The 17,040-nt window shown below is 54.3% G+C and overlaps 1 protein-coding gene across 2 annotated transcripts in view; it reads right to left on the bottom strand.

Moving 5' to 3' along the window:
• Window positions 1–852: 852 nt before the first annotated feature.
• The window catches only part of ITGB5 (integrin subunit beta 5), a 115,027-nt gene continuing 98,839 nt past the window's right edge, over window positions 853–17,040 (bottom strand). For both annotated transcript variants that reach the window (XM_021692611.2, XM_021692612.2), the window contains 5 exons: window positions 11,275–11,497; window positions 7,117–7,220; window positions 3,517–3,636; window positions 2,039–2,205; window positions 853–1,398 (listed from right to left, as the gene is read on the bottom strand). In XM_021692611.2, the coding sequence (XP_021548286.1) occupies window positions 1,303–1,398; window positions 2,039–2,205; window positions 3,517–3,636; window positions 7,117–7,220; window positions 11,275–11,497 (710 nt within the window). In that variant the 3' untranslated portion in view covers window positions 853–1,302. The remainder of the gene's footprint in view (window positions 1,399–2,038; window positions 2,206–3,516; window positions 3,637–7,116; window positions 7,221–11,274; window positions 11,498–17,040) is intronic.

Consider the following 17,040-nt stretch of genomic DNA (forward strand, 5'->3'; position numbering starts at 1 on the left):
TAGCCTTGACGTGATGCCAAGAGCAGAAAAACTGATAAGTGAAAGAGATTTTACAAGAGCGAGCAGGTACTGGGAGGCCATTAGCTAACGTCCTGACCCCTGGACAGGTGACGGCCCGTCTCACCCTTTCCTCTCACGGGGACAGGATCAGAGAATTTGTCCGGTCCCTTCCATCTCAGACAGGGGAACCTAAGGGCACTTCAGGGACCTACCTGCAGGAAAACACACTGAAATGGGTTTTGTGCTCTGGGCCTGGTTGGGAGGTGGGAGTTGACTGGGGAAGGCACTAGAAGGGAACTATTCTCCACGTGGAAAGAGACTGTGGCTGGAAGTCACATCTGGACCTTTCTCCATGTGCACAATCCATTTCCAGCCTTGGAACAGGGCAGGCAGGCCGGTAGGGTGGTTTTCACAGTTTCTAGCATGAAGCTCTTTCTTTACACCAAAACTGGGAGGGTCCAAAGGCACAGGCTTAGCTCACCCTCGAGCATCCCAGCGGAGCCCTGTTTGAAGAGCCCTGGTCTGGACTAGTGGACTGGCTTGTGCTGGGTCCCCCGAGGAAGGACACAGCCTTTTCAACCCCCACTAGGGCACCACTTAAGACCACTTCGGATAGGAATACGCGTGTCACAGAGAGCGTAAGGCAAACACAAAATCTTTTGGTTTAGTCTTTACTTTCAATCCCAAACTTTTCCCCTTTCATTACAAAGGTACTAAACGAACACGGACAGAATTGGAAAACTGACATTTGCAACTATGCGCCTTCAGTAGGCATCTCAACAATCCCACCACCGACACACCCCTGTGCAAGGATAGATATCAGGCAGACAGTTCGCAGTAATCAGAACTATACCATAAATGCATGATCTTTTTATTTCATATAAAAAGGATCAACACGACAGAAGCCAGAGCGTGTGTTGGTTTTGCACACTCTGATGCTCCCAAGAGCCTTCTCCTCTGGCCAAGCTGGAAGCTCAGCCCTCCTGGAAGGGAGAGGTGGCCTAGGCCCCCAGCCGTGCCCGGAGATGTCGAGCTGGATGTGGTGTGGAAAGCTGAGAGCGCCAAGGTCCCGGGCCTTTTCCTGGGCTTGGAGGGGTGGCTGTCTGGCGTGGATGTGGCTGGGCAGCCAGGTGACACACTGGCCGCCTTCCGGTGCAGGGAGTGGGCTCCTGGCCCAGGCTCACGGGAAGCTGTCTGTGCTCGTCCCTCTAGGGGGCCGTGATCCAGCTGAGCGACTGTCCAACGCATATCAGTCTCTGACTTCTCGTCAGCCCCCTCTGGTCCTCCAAGGAAAAGGAGCTATCAGTCCACTGTGCCATTGTAGGATTTGTTGAACTTGTTGAAGGTGAAATCCACGGTGTGTGTGGAGATGGGTTTTCTGTACAGAGGGTTGGAAGCCTACAGAACACAAAAGGCAAGAGAACGTGTGTGTTCGTTCACTTGAACACACATACTCAGGGTTCGAGGCCCTTCCTTGGTCCGTCAGCCCGGAAGGCAGCCGCCTGAGCACGCAGCCGGTGTCATGCCTGGGAAAGACCCTCCCGGTCACGGAGCTTCTACTCTTTATCTCTGAAACGAGGGGCTGGACCAGACGATCTCTGAAGTCCCTTCCAACTTTAACAGAAACTAACTGGGGATTCAGGGGTGCTCACTGTGCTCAGTCCTTTGGGCAAGTGCAGTTTGCCAGGGGAGACAAGACTCTCACAAATAGATGCTGTAATGGACACTAACAACTTGAGGTCCTTTACTGAGTCTGCAGTCTCTCTAGGACTGTCCAGATTCTTCCTGCCGAGGCTGCGCCACGCGCCTCTGCCCTATGAGGGTCCTGAGCTGGGCCTGCTGTGGGGCTCTGCACGGGGCCCCCTGTGCTCCTGGGCCGTGCGTTCTCACCATCCAGAACTGGCCACACACACCGCCTCTCAGGTTTTGTTTCCTTGATTTGAATGCCAAAGATGTTAGCGGGCCTTAAAGCTTGTGGGACCTCAACCAGACCTCTAAGCTTGGCTTTTTCTCTACTTCTAGCATCCCCTTGGCTTACCATCTCATAGCGGGCCCTGGACCGCTCGCTCTGGAACTTTGCGAACTCTCTCCGGTCATGGATGGTGACAAGCAGCTTCCAGATGGCCAGGAGCGCAATCCCAATCAGGAGGATACTGCCCACCACGGCCAGGAGGATGGTTGTGGCGTCCGGGGCAGTTCCACACTCTGGAGGAGACCAGGAGGCAGGGTGAGCGGAACCACCAGGAGAGCATGGCCCTGCACACTGCCCCATCCCCACCCCCGCCTCAGGTCTATCTGGAGCGACACGTGTGCCTCTCTAAAAATGCCTTCCCTCTCTTCTCTTAGGTCCCACAGTGCTTCTGGGTGACCTGGGGGGGCGGAGGGGGGGTGGAAGTTTTCTCCAGTGCACATAAAGGGGAAGAGTCCAAGAGGGATGGCTCCTGTTCCAAACCACAGCAAGTCTACCTGTGGCAACACGTAGACGAGAGCCCTGGCGGCCGCCCCCCTCACTCCCACATGCCGTGTGCACTGTGTGCTCAGCAGCCTCTCCCCTCGTGTGAATGCCCAGGCCCCAGCCTGGTCCAGTCTCCATTCTCCAGACTGGACCTGCCTCGGCCTTCATGTAAATGGTTTCAGGAGCAGACTGGGCAGGGAGGAGGTTTCATGAAGCCCACGAGGGCTGGGCTGGGGGCCAGCCAACATCTGTAAGCCCTTAGTGTGGCCCTTTGCAGCAGATGTGCTTATTTTCAAAGAACCGCAAAGACAGCACCTGGAAACAAAGCCTCATTCTTGCAGGCCTGCCTCCTGGGCTGGTACCACAGCATTTCCTCTGCCGCTGGCCCCGAGAAGGCATATTATGTGGTCTGGCTCAATTTGGAAAAACAGTTTGCAATGCTGTAAATTGAAGGGAGCAACCCTTTTTCTCCTCACCCCTGCCCCCCTTCCAGAGAAGAAGAAAAAGGGTCATGCTGGAAACCCTGAATACTCCAAAGCAAAAGGCCATTGGGCCCTGGGTCCAAAGCAGGAGGCAGAATTAGGGATATTCGCACGAAGGCTTGACCTCTGCAGGGGCCCAGGAGCTGAGCGCGGGCCGTGTAACCCAGAGCTGCACTGGCCCTTCCCGGCAGGGGCAGTGCGGCGGCCGCTCCCCGACGCAAGCGCTGACCCGCCCGGCTGCCCTCTGCGGAAGCTGCAGCTAGCTGCTCACCGCCGTCAGCGACGCAGGTGAAGTGTGTGCTGTGGCCTCTCGTCCCCCCGAGCTCCGGCTGCTCCGAGACGAGGCCCTCTAGCTCCCAAGCCTCCAGGCCGTGACCTCCAGAGCCCCACCCGCAGCGGGTCCTCAGGCGTACGCCCACCTTTCTGCCAAACTCCAGGAGCTGGGCAGGGGCGGCCTTAGACCCTCCTCACTCTGCGGCTTGGAAAGGCAGTGAGGACACAGGGCCACAAGCCCAGGGCAGGGGAAGGTGTCAGAAGCCGAGCTCCCCGGGGCAGCAGACAGAGCTGGCCCCGACCCACCTGGCTCCCTGAGGACCGTCAGGTTGGACTTCCCGCTGGGGAGCTCCACGTAGGTGAACATCATGACACAGTCCTTGGCAGTTTTGTAGAAACAAAGCACAGCCTCTTGGTCATCTTTCACTGGAAGAAAACCAAGCAGAAATGTCTGCTCCAAGCAACCCAGTGCGCTGATGGACAGTGGGGAGCCGAGCACCTCAGTTAAGAAAGGGGGTGCAGAGAGGCATAAGGGGGAGGCTGGGCCCTTACAAGTGAGCTTGGGTTTCTCACATCAAGGATGCAGCCCCAGCGAAATGAATCCCCTGAGGTGCGAGCAATCCCTGGGGAATGCAAGAGAGCGGCTCTTTACACCTCCCAAGTGTTGGCTGGGAGTGATGGGAAGCGGAAGAAGGCTCCAGCATTACGCTTGGGGCTGAGGCTGGTACGTGGAATTGCCCTGGACGTCAAAGGGACACAGAAAGGAAAGAGCCATCCCGATGCCCTGGGGGGCCCGGGCAAGAGCTCACGGTTGAGTCCACTTGGCTGAGAGCCCGCCGCGGTGGCCAAGCGTCAGCCGCTATGTGCTAGGATGTAAAACTACAACGACCAAGGGTGACGAGGACGTTCGGACAAGGGTGCTGAGGGCCAGCGCTGGAGGCCAGGGCGGGGCGTGGCCACCACCTGCCACAGCCCCGCTCCTCCGCAGCCAGCAGCCCCCGCCTGGCCCCACACTGCTGTTCCACCAGCCCCCGTCCAGGCATCACCTGCACTCCAAGGCTTCTTTGGGAAAGGGTTAGACTGATTTCTAGGAGGGAAAGGGAGTAAGGAAGGGGAAGGGGACATTCGACAGCAATGGCCAGTTGGTCCCGAGTAACTGCGGCGGGCTGAGGTTACGGCGTGAGATGCCTTTCAGCTCTCGCCTTTGCAACCCTACTGCTCAAAGGAGTCTTTACCTGGAACCAGGCCAATTAGTGTGGTCATCAAATGTGAAGGCCTGGACTGTCTCTCTCAGCCCCCACCCGTAAGCCTGGTCTGGGTGAGTGTAAGTGTATGTGTGCATGAAAAAAGCCAGGAGAGGGAAAAGGATAAACAGTGAGTCTGAGCAGACACCTTCTCATGAAGGATTTTACGAGAAGCAGCTACACATGACAGCTGAAACTGCTCCAGGGCAGGTGCATCAGTTGGGGGCCCCAGGAAGGCAGCATCTTGTCCCTTCTGTGTGTTGCCTAGGTGGGGGCCACTGCCCCAGGTCAGCGGACAGACCTACTGTGAGCCAGGCCTCACGTAGCAAGCAGAAGCAGCGGCAGGAAAATGGTGTGAGCCTAGACTCCGTGGGCTTCCCGCTGGGCCCCCTGGTCTAGCACAAGCCCCAGCATACAGTAGGTGCTCAATGAGCAAGGGCTGGCTGAGTGCATGACTCAACGTACTCAGGAGCCAGGATGTGGCCACAGTGGTCAGTCAAAACCAGGGGGGCAGGAGCAAGGAAGGCTACAGAGGAGGCAAGTCAGGGCCAAGATGGGAGGCTGGGGCCAAGAGCCCGCCGCAGCCGAGGTCAAGGTCGAGGGCAAGGCTACCAGCAAGGGAGCCTCAGAGGCAGAACCCCTTTCATGGTACATAGTCTTGTCCCCTTGCCCCGTCGTTTTAGATACAATGCAGGTGTTTTAGTATGTTTACAATGTTGTGTAACCATTCTTACCATCTAATTCCAGAACATTTCTATCACCCCCAAAAGAAACCCTTCCTGTTAGCAGTCAGTCTCAATCCCCTGGCAACCACCAATCTACTTTCTGTCTCTGTGTTTTTGCCTGTTTTGGACATTTCATGTAAATGGAATCATACGATGTATGTCCTTTTCTGTCTGGCTTCTCACACATAGCATAATACTTGGAAGACTCGTCCCTTTTGTAGCACGTATCAGGACACCATGTCTTGTACCACATTTTAGTTTTCCGTCATTTCATGGACATTTGGGTTGTTTCGAATTTTTTACTATTATGAATAATGCTGCTATGAACATTCACGCATAAGTTTTGGTTAACGTGTTTTCAGTTCTCTTGTGTATATACTCAGGAGTGATATTACTGAACTATGTGGTAACTCCGTTTAATCTGGGGGAGCTGCCAGACCATTCTCCAAAGTCGTGCACCATTTTGCATTGCTGCCAGAATGTGTGAGGGTTCCAACACAGGGCCACTTTGATTTGGTGTAATTACAGTGCTCCAGACCAGTTCCAAAGCCAGCCATGTGCACACAGGGCTAAGGTATGTGATCTGCATCTCTTATCCTTAGAAACTCCTCAGCCGGGACAGCAATGGCTGTGCTAGAAAAGGGATGGAGGCAGCCCAGATACAGTGGAAAGCAGAGGTCTGGGCACCTCCGTCTGAGCCTCCTTGTGGGCTCCCACCCAGAAAGGGACTCGTAGCCATTTGTCCAGAGGCAAAGGCACAGGGATGGGTGGATGGAGTCAAACTGGAGTGGTTCGAATGAGAAGAAGCCTCAGATGCGAGCTGCTGCACCAGAGAACAGAACAAAGTGCGGGTGAGAGCTGCAGGGACAGATGTCTGCAGCGGGGACAAGAGCCAGGGTAGCACGCGAGCCCAGGCGCGATCCGGGCCACACGAGAGCTCGTCCCCTTCTGCTGCCTTGCGGCATCGTGAGAGCTGCACCAGGCCGAGGCCAAACGTGGCAGAGACCCAGCAGTCGTTCATCAAACATGGTTTCCCTGCCTCCTGGGCACAGAGCTTGACTACATTTCCCAGTGACCCTTGCAGCTCAATGAGGCCAGACAGCTGAGTTCTGGCCAGTGAAACGCAGGTGGAACTCAGAGGCACCACTTCCAGGCCTGGCCCACAGAAGCGTCTCACGCGATCCCTCACTCTGTCTTCCCCCATGTGCTGATGAGTGGAGAGGATTCTAAGGACCCTGAGGAGAGTGCAACCTTCATATAGAGAGGGTCTACATTCCGGAACGACCTCACGGAAGGTCCTGCCAACCAAGAATGTCTTTAGTGGACTTGCAGTGAATGACTTACATTCTGTTAAGTCACTGAGGTCTGGGGTTTGTTTGTTATAGCAGCTAACACGACTTGTCCTAATATACCCACATTCAGAGAGCCTGAGAGATGTGGCTAAGAAGGGGCCGGACTCGGGGCGCCTGGGTGGCTCAGTCGTTAAGCGTCTGCCTTCGGCTCAGGTCATGATCCCAGGGTCCTGGGATCGAGCCCCACACTGGGCTCCCTGCTCCGCGGGAAGCCTGCTTCTCTCTCTCTCCCACTCCCCCTGCTTGTGTTCCCTCTCTCGCTGTATCTCTCTCTGTCAAATAAATAAATCTTTAAAAAAAAAAAAAGGGGGGGCCAGACTCCAGGGATGGCACAGAGAGTTATGAACAAGGTTGTACATGCAGAGGGCCTGGAACTTATGCCCTAGCACAGGCACCCCAAGTCCTCTTGGGGAGCCCCCCGTAGTGCCCAGGACCCTGACGCTGTGGTTCCTAACGCAAGGCTAGAACTGCCCTGCTCCCCGCCAGGCGGCCCTGCCGATGAATCGTCCCCCTGGGGAGGAAGCCTTGAGGTGTCTGCCAAGATACAGAAGGGGCTGGCTGCCAGGGCCGCTGGGGCACACTCACCGATGGTGTCCACCCATGTGACCACCTCATCCTTGCACAGGCTGTGGCAGGTCTGGTTCTCCACCGGGCCCCCCGAGTGAAGCAGCAAGCACTCAACGCAGTCTCTTTGGAGAAGAGGGGATAAATGCGGGTGTTAGAGGTTGTGCGGTAGCTCCCCGCCAGCAGCTGAGCTCCCACGGGCGCGTGGCCCGCCCGCCCGCCAGGCCTGGGCCCCTGAAGGCTCTAACTTCGTCCTGTCTTCACATTTTCGACCTCAGTCAGTGTTTCTGCTGGCCTCTGACTGCTGTTATACGGGAAGCCGGAGGGTCCTCGGAGGAATGTATGTGAGTTTAAAGGCATGTCTGGTCTCCATGTCAAATTGCAGGTTGGAGACCTTTCAATTTCAGACACCAGGAGCCAAACCCGTCTGCACTCTGTTGCATCCGATGCCGGAGAGGAGTCTGCCCCAAGCAGGAACTTCAGAGTGATTAAGAAATGGTGTTTTGGGCCTTGCAGAGGGGTCCTCACACCCCCTCGGCCAGTGCCTGATGCCCTCAAGTTACCCCAATTCCCTGGATGCCACTGGGAGATTCCTGCCAGGGCAGGGCCCTCAACTCTCCTACATATTAGACTCCAGGGGCCTTTCCAGAAAACACTGCTTCTAGGGCTTGACTACCCCCATGAGATCCACATCTCCAGGGCACAGCCTGGGCTCTGGGTTCGGCTTCACAGTGAGCACGGTAAACCACTGTCCAGGAGACCCTCAGGCACTAGCCCCTTCTCCCTCCCAGAGGAGCCTGCCTGTGAGTTGGGCTACCCCCCGTGACTTGGTCTACACTAGACTCTGGTAGAGGATATAGGGTGATAGCCTCCTCCCAGGAAACCTACATTTCAACAGGTGCCTTCTGGAGAAATCGGGTTAGGGGCCAAAGAGAGACACTTTGAGCCCCGCTCCTCCCACCTCAGGTGCACAGTTTACGTCAGATATTGTCATTGTGTGAAAATGCTTACAAAGATGCTCAATTAAGGATCAGTACTTATACTTTCCAGAGTCAAACCCAGCTCCAGATATTCCCCATCTATCTTCGGTTTACATCAGGGAGAAGATGACTCCTGAGGAGGTGGGGCCAGAGTAGCGAAGCTTTGACGAAGGGTCTGTAAAGCTTGCTGTGGTGGAGAAGGGCCCCGACCCCTCTGGCGGACGGTGGGATGGGGGGAGCACAGAACCCCAGGGAGGAGTGGGTTGGGGCAAAACAACCAGCTATCAGTGAATTCTCAGGGACTTAGTGGGGAACCCATGGTTCCCAGTGGCCTGCAGGGGAGGTGAGCACCCCAGAAACAGGGGCTTCCTTAGGAGCCTGAGTGAGGGCCCAAGAGCCTAGTGTGCAGAGCGCAGGCGGTGACCCCACAGAGCCACAGCGACCTGGGGGACATGCCGCCTTGCTCACTCCACAGGCCCGTGGGAACCAACAAGGCTGTGTGTCTGGAAAGCTCTCTGGCAAAAATAGAGAGGGATGTACAACCACAATGCACGGCCTTCATTATCATCATCTGTTTTTTTAATTCCTTGAGACTGAGGCCGGTTACTACATTTCCAGGAGAGAAACTATGGAGGGAGCATGGGAAGGGAGTCAGAGAGTACTTCACGAGGACCCCCTTTGTGTATGGGGAGGCGATGGGGCCTGGGAGAAGTGGTGGCAGAGGGTCCAGCACCCAGGTGCCCAGCCTCTCAGGAAGCCCCTCCCAAGTCCTCACTCCCCCTTCTGAACGCTAAGGAAGAAAGCGGGTAAGACTTAAGAATTCAGCTACCCCAGAACTGGCCATAAAATCCCACTTTCCTGGGAAGGACTTCATGGAAACAGTGTGGAGTTACAAACAAGTTGGTAATGTTTGCCCTTCCCCTGAGGCTGGAGTCCCAGAGGGCAGGCCACTGAGACTGGGCTGGGGGCCAGGAAGGGGCGGTTTAGCTCAGGCCCTTCCTCGGGCCTCCTGGATGAACACACTGCAAGTGGCCCCCCAGCCGACCTTCCGTCTCAGGGAGGGTTCCCCGAGCCTTCCAGCTGCAACCCCGCTTGTCATTAAACCACATTAAACCACAGGACCATGTCCAGGAAACATTCCCTAATTATCCATGTGGACATATCAGTCTAACTTGTATGCTCCACGCACTGGGTTGAAACTTGTGATATACTGTAGTCATGTGTTAAAATAAGTCTGGCCTTTTAAACAAACAAGTTGCTGAGAGAGACTTTACTCAGAGAGGCTGTTAATTAAAATCAGCTGAGGCTGAGTGTGACCTCACCCGAGGTGAAGGGTATGTTTGGTTAGTGCTAGAAAGTAGAGATTGGCTGTTCTGAAACTCCAGGAAAAAAAAAAACGACATAAGGCATTCAAAACCTGGTGGTTCTTGGCAAAACAGTGTAGAAAAACAGCCTGCTATCAGTCACTATCAAAGGGAATTTGTTTAAAACAACAATTGCAACTGGGCAGAGAAAGAGACAGAGGGTCATTGTGGCCCAGAGATAAAGAAAAAGGAAGAGTGGTTTCCTTATGGCATCTCCTTGCTCTCCTTGTTTCTTTGGTATTGCTTAATGGATAAGAAGTGCTATGTTTTCTAGGTCTGAAATATTTACAGCTAGGGTTGTGCCATTTTGACTAAAGCAAAGGTTGTTGGGTCTTTTAATTGACCTATGCCAAACCTACACTGCCTTGTGGCTCCAGAGGAAAGGAAGAAAACGAGCTTTATCTACTTTTATTGATACCATGTGTGTTGTCCTCGTTTGCCCCCTCCCCCCCTTCACCTCATGTGCCCCAAGGACAAGGAGCACACACCTGAAAGAGTTCTGCTTCAGGCAGCCGGGGAAGGGCCCTTGCCGCCATCAAATGTGGATAATGCTGTGACTCCATGCTCAGATGGCCACAGCTATTTGGGCTCCAGATCCAGGATCCTACCCTCCTTCCCTGGGATGTTTCTATTTGGATTTCTGTTATTTCTCCACTCTTAGCGGGTCTAAAGTGGATCTGTTTTTCTTCTCCCTTACTCTCCCCTGCTCTTCTCCAATTACACAAAATAAAATCTGGCCCTGTCTATCTTGTCTCTCAATCTACAGCCAGCTTTCAATTACCCACGCCTGGATTATTTGAGGCAAACGTCCAAGCAGGAGTTCTGCCACCCAGAACATTTCTGAGCAAGGACTGACCAGGAGCCACGGCGGGCTCACAGAGCATGAACTCCTTCCATTATCAGCCTGAGCCAGACATTTAGAGGGGAAATCTGCCAAAAGAAAATTGCACAGTTGCATTCCCCAGCCAGAGAGACGTCTGTATTATTTGTTTCTGATTATCTGTGCCCGTTTCCCTCACTCAGGCCCCTTAGCGTGGATGAGGCTGACACAGCAGTTTCTCTAGCAAAATTCCAGAGAAACGGTCACTCTTGCCTTCCTGCTGGCATAGCTCCTTGAAGCCCTTTAATTCCCGCGCATGCGCACTCTGGCAGAGGGCGAAGGGCAGGGCCGCCGGGAGGCCAGCCTGGGGAACATGACCCTGTGGCTGAGGCAGCGGAGGCCCGGTGCCCGCCGTCCGGTATCTGCGTTCAGCCGCAGCACACAGCCAGTGCTCCCTGATCTCTCTAAGTGGAGCAGAAAATTCACAAGCCTCTGTGGTTTGTGTCTGGCAGGCCTTATCTAGGTCGGATGCCCTCCCATCCAATCAACCTTCTGATTCTGGGTTGTTCAAAGCCGCATGTGCCCTGCGGGCGTCCTGTAAACCGTTATTTGGGAAATGTTAATGTTGGGGAGGAGCTCCAACTCATTGGAAAAAACAGATGCATGCTAAATCCCCTTTTGAAAAACTCAATAGCACTCGAAAGGCTCTGAAAAGCCACTATTTTGGTACCCAAACCAGTTTAATTTAACTCAGTAATCTGGTAACTTCTAAATTTGGGAACAGAATAGCAATCTTGTTTTTTTGGTTCTGTTTTTATTTTTTTACAAAGTCCCCATGGAACCAGCGTTTCAAAAACACTATTTTAATATGTCGTGTAGTTAACACTGAGTTACTGTTAGCAAGAGTCTCGCTCCCCAGCAAGACCAGGCAGCGGAGGCCGGCCAGCCCCAGGGCCCGATGGGCCAGAATACAGGCCTGGTCCGGGGTGAGAAGCGGGAGTGAGGGTGCCATTACCTCTTGGTGCTGCAAGCGTCCGGGCAGGTCGGGCACCTCTCACACGTCTCTCCAAAGGCTCCCGGCTCCGTGCACCGGCACTGTCCACACACGCAGTGCCCGCGGTCGCTGCAGATCTGGCCGTCTTTGGCCAGGCATGTGCTGAGGTCTGTAGAGCAGTTACAGTTGTCCCCAATGTAACCTGCGTGGCACTTGCATTCTCCACAGTGGCACTCGCCATGGCCTAAAGGGACATGCGTAGCACATGAGTGCCTGCCTGCACAAACATATAACCCACCCCCCAGGCCCTGCCATGGGCCAGGCACTGGGGAGCCCACAGGACAGGACACAGACGGTGCCCTCCGGCGCTGTTTGGGCAGACAGGGCCTGGCCCACAGGCCTGTGAGGCCCAGCTAGATCTGGGGCAGTGCTCCACGTTGGTTCAGAATTTGCCCAAGGGACACCACAGGACCAGGACCCCAGAGAGCTTCTTCCTGTCTCAGTTGTCATGTGAAGAATGGCCACCAAGTATGTCCACATCCTAATCCCCAGAACCTGTGATTGTCACCTCCTACGGCAAAAGAGACTGCAGTTGTGACTCCGTGTAGGACTCTGGGATGAAAGCGTCTCCTGGACTCTCCAGGTGGCCCCGATGCCATCACAAGGGTCCACAGAAGACAAAGACAAAGGGAGATCTGACCACAGCAGCCAGTGGTAATGGGACAACAGAAGCAAGATGCTAGCTGCTGCCTTTGAAGATGGAGGAAGAGGCCAGAGAGCCAAGGAATGTGAGGAATGCAGCTCTAGAAGCTGGAGAAGGCAAGGAAATGGATCCTCCCCAGAGCCCGGGAGGGAGTATGGCCCTGCCAACACCATGACCTTAGCCCTGTGGAAGCTATTTCAGACTCCGACCTCCAGAATTCAAGAGACTAAATCTGTGTTGTTGTTGTTGTTTAAATCTGTGTTGTTAAAGGCCACTCGCTCCGTGGTAATTTGTTACAGCCACAGTGTGCAGTGCTGCTACATTCTCGCTCTGGCCCCAGACCTGTAGCTCAGAGTGGGAGGATTCAGGAGCCGGGGCTGAGGGTGGTGCAGGCTAACTGAACAGCACTCGCTATATATCCATCAGGCTTCATGGCACGAACGTGAGCGGTTTCGACGACCGTGCCACACGCAGGGACCTTTAGCACCCTCGCTCCACAGCTGATGTAGCCGAGACACAGAGATGACGTCCTGCGGAAGGCCAGGAGGCAGCGGCCGTGGGGCCAGGACTCCCACTAGGGAGTCTGACCTCCAGCACCCACTGCCTCTCGGGAGGAAAGAGAGCAGAGCAGGCCCGAGCCGAGAGGACAACCAGCTGAGGGGCACCCTGCTCTCCTTTCCAGGAGGGACCCTTTCCCCAGCCTGCAAGGGCGGGGGGGTGTGCCTCCCCTGAGGTTCTGCAGGAGCCAAGGGCAGAGGCTCACTCCGCTCAGAGACAAGCGTGTTTGAGTGTGAGCGAGTGAACGTGTGGCTCGGTGAAAAGCACGGAGCGCGCCAACTGTCAAGGGGACCAAGGGCCTGACCGCAGATTCTCGATCCTCTGCACTAACAGAGGCAGAAAGCAGTGCTATACGGGACACTTCACTTTACAAAATCTCCCTTATGCTATTATTGCAGCATGTTTTCCTTCCTGATGCTGTTTTGCTAAGGCTAAGATTAAAAGGAGCACTAATTTGCTTGACTGAGCCCCCACTTACATACCAGCAGGAGACTGGAGCGGCAGGTGATGGGTATCACACAGGTGGAGGCCTTGCATTACTCCCACACCTGAACCAGTTATCCCAGGAGTTGGATCCCAGCACCTTCTGTGAGACCACCAATGAGTGTGACCCACAATTTAGGTCAGGGCCTAATTCTAAAGAGCTTCTTCACCTGCCACTTGCTTCCCACCCCTTCTGCTCTGTCAGCTCCGTATAGCCTAGAATCTGCAGGTGGGAGGGAGGCCATCTGGAGAGACCGAGTCTCCCAACCCTCCCGCGCCAGACAGCCTCTGCTTGCACTGGGGCTCAGAGCCACAGCCGATCCTGAGCACTCCCATTTCCCAGGCAGTGCCGAGGCATACGGCAGCCCTCTGGGAAAGGTGAGAAAAGCCAGGCCCAGGTCAGCAGGAGGCTGTGAGTGCAGCTGAACTCCCAGACGCTGGCATGTGGAGGTGAGGCCCAGGGGGGTTACACCAGGCGGGGGCGGGGGGCCGGAGGGGGCTGGCTGCGGGGCGCACAGCTCATGCATGGGGAGGCTGCACACCTCTCCTGTCACCCAGTTGATGAACAGCACGGGTTCCGAGCCTTGGCAGGCAGGAAACCACCCCCCACGGAAAGTCTTCCCGAATGAAATGGATCCAATCTGCACAACCCCTTCACTCTCCAGCCTCAGGGGTCACCCTGGTCAAGGGCCTGTTTTCAATTAAAAATGGGTCACTCTTGGGGGTAATTCCCCCCCTACACACAATTTTATTACGAAAATTTCCAAACCTGCAGCCGAGTTGAGAGGATTGTACGGTGAACGTCCATATACTTGCCACCTACATTCCACCGTTAACACGTCACCTGCACGTTACCTGCTGCTTTACCAGATATCCACCCCTCCCTCTGTCTACCCATCAGTACAGTTTCCAAAATGCATTTCAAAGTGAGCTGCAGAGATGAGCGTGCTTCTGGGCTAAGTTTCTAATATAGCTCTGGCACTCTCCAGCAGCTGTACATCACACCTTCCCATAAAGCAAACACACAAAGAGTGAAAGGCACAGTCAGTGCTGTATTTACAAGCAGCAAAATGGTATCCAGGCCTGAGGGGCTGCTTTGCTTCAGGAAGTAAGGGCTGTTTCCCTCCCTGCTCCAATGGTGTGCGGCAGCAATACAACATTAGCCAAACACAGCCTGACATCGTCTTCCAAAGGGCCAACATTTTAGAGAAGAGGTAGGCTACTATTCTGTTGAAGAGCTGGGTTTCAGGTGAAGCGTGTGTATGTGCTGAAGGGGGAACTTGCTCCCCATGGCGACTAGACACGGAAGTGATAGGATCTGCTTGCTGAGAAGGTCGGCAACGGTGCCTGCTGCGCTGTACTCTCCACCAGACCAGCCATAAGCCTGGCTGCGTTGGGCACGTCCGATACCATGCAGGCCCAGCCAGAGGTCAGTGATTTTAGGGCTAGGGTCAGACCTAGGGCTCAAGCAGGGCGAGTTAGGGGTCAAGGGCAAGAGAGGGACAGGACTCACCACCAGAGACATGAGCCCCTCCCGAAAGCCTCCCATAACACCTGACCAGCAAGGACATGACAAGAAACGGTGTGCAAGACTGCTATAAAATGGACAAAGCACAAAGAGCCCCAGCCCCGTCCAGTGTGGTGAGCAAGCACCTGGGGAACTACTGAGGGGCTGTGGGACAACAGAAACTCCTTATCTATGTGGCTCTTGGCCTCAAATGTTTGACAACTCCAAAGCCAAGTCCCAACAAGCTCCTGGCCTGGCGTCACGGCTGAAATCTCGTGAATGCTTGTCGTCAGTAGCTCGCTGGCTCCCCTGATCGCTCACCTGATCGCCCCAGTTTGTGAAGCAGTTTCTTTCTTTTTTTTTTTTTTTAAAGATTTTATTTATTTATTTGACAGAGAGAGACACAGCGAGAGAGCGAACACAAGCAGGGGGAGTGGGAGAGGGAGAAGCAGGCTCCACGCAGAGCGGGGAGCCCGATGCGGGACTCGATCCCAGGACCCTGGGATCATGACCTGAGCCGAAGGCAGTCACTTAACCGACTGAGCCACCCAGGCGCCCAAAAGCAGTTCGATTCTTGAAGACAGCTTGAAGCAGCCAGAGCAAAGATGTGGCACGTACTGCCATGTCCTCCTTCCCACCTGTGGCAGACCACTCCGTCTGACCAACACAGTACTCCAGGCAGGTTCCACCACCGTGGGGAGCCAGCACACAACATACAACCACTGGCCATCATGGTTTAAAGCTTCCAAGTCTCCTTTAAAAAGTGTGACCCAGGGCGCCTGGGTGGCTCAGTCGGTTAAGCGACTGCCTTCGGCTCAGGTCATGATCCCGGAGTCCTGGGATCGAGTCCCGCATCGGGCTCCCTGCTCAGCAGGGAGTCTGCTTCTCCCTCTGCCCCTCCCCCCCCTCATGCTCTATCTCATTCTCTCTCAAATAAATAAATAAAATCTTAAAAAAAAAAAAAGTGTGACCCATATAGGTCTTCAAAAACTAGGTCCATCTGGTTACACTTTATCCTAGCCCTAAAATGTCTTAGATCCTGCAGTTGGGCCTCAACACACCTTTCCCTCAACCTGCATGCATGGAGATTCCCCACATCATCTGGTCAGCCCTTAGACTCTCCTAGTGCCCTAGGAGGAAAGGAACGCGTTATTAAAATAACAAGGGTCATCTGGCCCCATCCCAAGGATCGATAACCTACCAATCACCAGTAAAACTAAATGGGGGACTGGGGACTTGATCTTGGCTAACAACACCCAGAGGGCCTAAGCAAGGACTCTTCAGCAAAACACAGCTCATTTATAATGCTAACCCCCAACGCCTTGGCAGAGTGAGCTGAATTTAATGATGCCCGTTTAATACTGTGCAGACATAAAAATATTTCCACTGCACATAGGGATATTGAAGGGCATGTGAAAGCACTTTGTAAGCTGTGGCTCGCTCCACGTGCGAGTTATTATTAGTACTACCTTTGTTACAATGATTGATAGCTAAATGGACAGGAAGTTGTAAATGTGTCTATTCATACAGAATTTCAGCTCTACAGAATTCAACAACTTTCCACCAGCATAACGGTGCTTGTGTGGGCTGTGGGCCAAGACGTGGCCCCTTCCCTCCCTTTATAAAATAGAATCCCGACTACTTAGAGGAAGGGGCAGCCTTGAAGCAGGCTGTGGAGCAGCTGCTAGAGAGGAGAGAGGAGCACCAGTGGCCTGGAAGCCAAAAGGGACATGAGGGGAAGGCCCGGCAAGGGCAAGAAGAGATCAAGAAGGGCAAATCCTAGGTGGCTGCCGGGTTTCGGCACAGTCCGGAGGGCTGAGGGCAGAATCCAGCCAGTAGAGAGGCGACTGCAAGCAGGCAGCTCCACACGTGATCTGGTTGCGTAGGGTAAGGAAGAGACGGGGAGGAAGGCAGACAGGATATTCTGAAGATGGGATCTATTTGTGCACTCTTCTAACTGAAGACAAAGATTCAGAAGAGAGAAGGTTTGGGGGGAAACAGAGGGATCGAGGGAATGGTAAGCTCTTAAGAGAAGAGGTCACAGCAGAGAAAGATGCAGGGAGAAAGGGAGGCGAGCTGAGTGGGGAGGGCTGTGGCCAGAGTGGGATGCTCAAGCTTCCAGCTGTGTTGAGAGAGGCTGAGGGGCTGCATGGAGCCAAGTTCAAGTCTGTCCTCCACCATTCACTACATCACCTTGGCCAAGTCCCTAAACCCATCTGAAGATCCATTTCCTCATCTGTCAATGAGGACAATGCCTTCCTCATGGAAATGTTGCCAAGAAATATGGTGCTATTGCAGGTAAAGCCCTAACTCAGTATCTGGCACATAGGGGTGCCCAGGAAATGGGCTAGAATTGCTGTGAACTGCCACTGGATCTGAGCAAGCAAGGCACATGGACATCAAAGCGTTGGACAACGTCACGGGGAGATGCAGGGATGGTGGGGCTTGGGGAGAGGGGCAAGCGCGAGGCAGTGCCCAGGGTCTTTGGGGAATGTAGGAATGGTCAGGATATCAGTAAGTGACAGGGAAGGGGAAA

The sequence above is a fragment of the Neomonachus schauinslandi genome, chromosome 1 (genome assembly GCF_002201575.2).
Source record: "Neomonachus schauinslandi chromosome 1, ASM220157v2, whole genome shotgun sequence".
Taxonomy (NCBI): domain Eukaryota; kingdom Metazoa; phylum Chordata; class Mammalia; order Carnivora; family Phocidae; genus Neomonachus; species Neomonachus schauinslandi.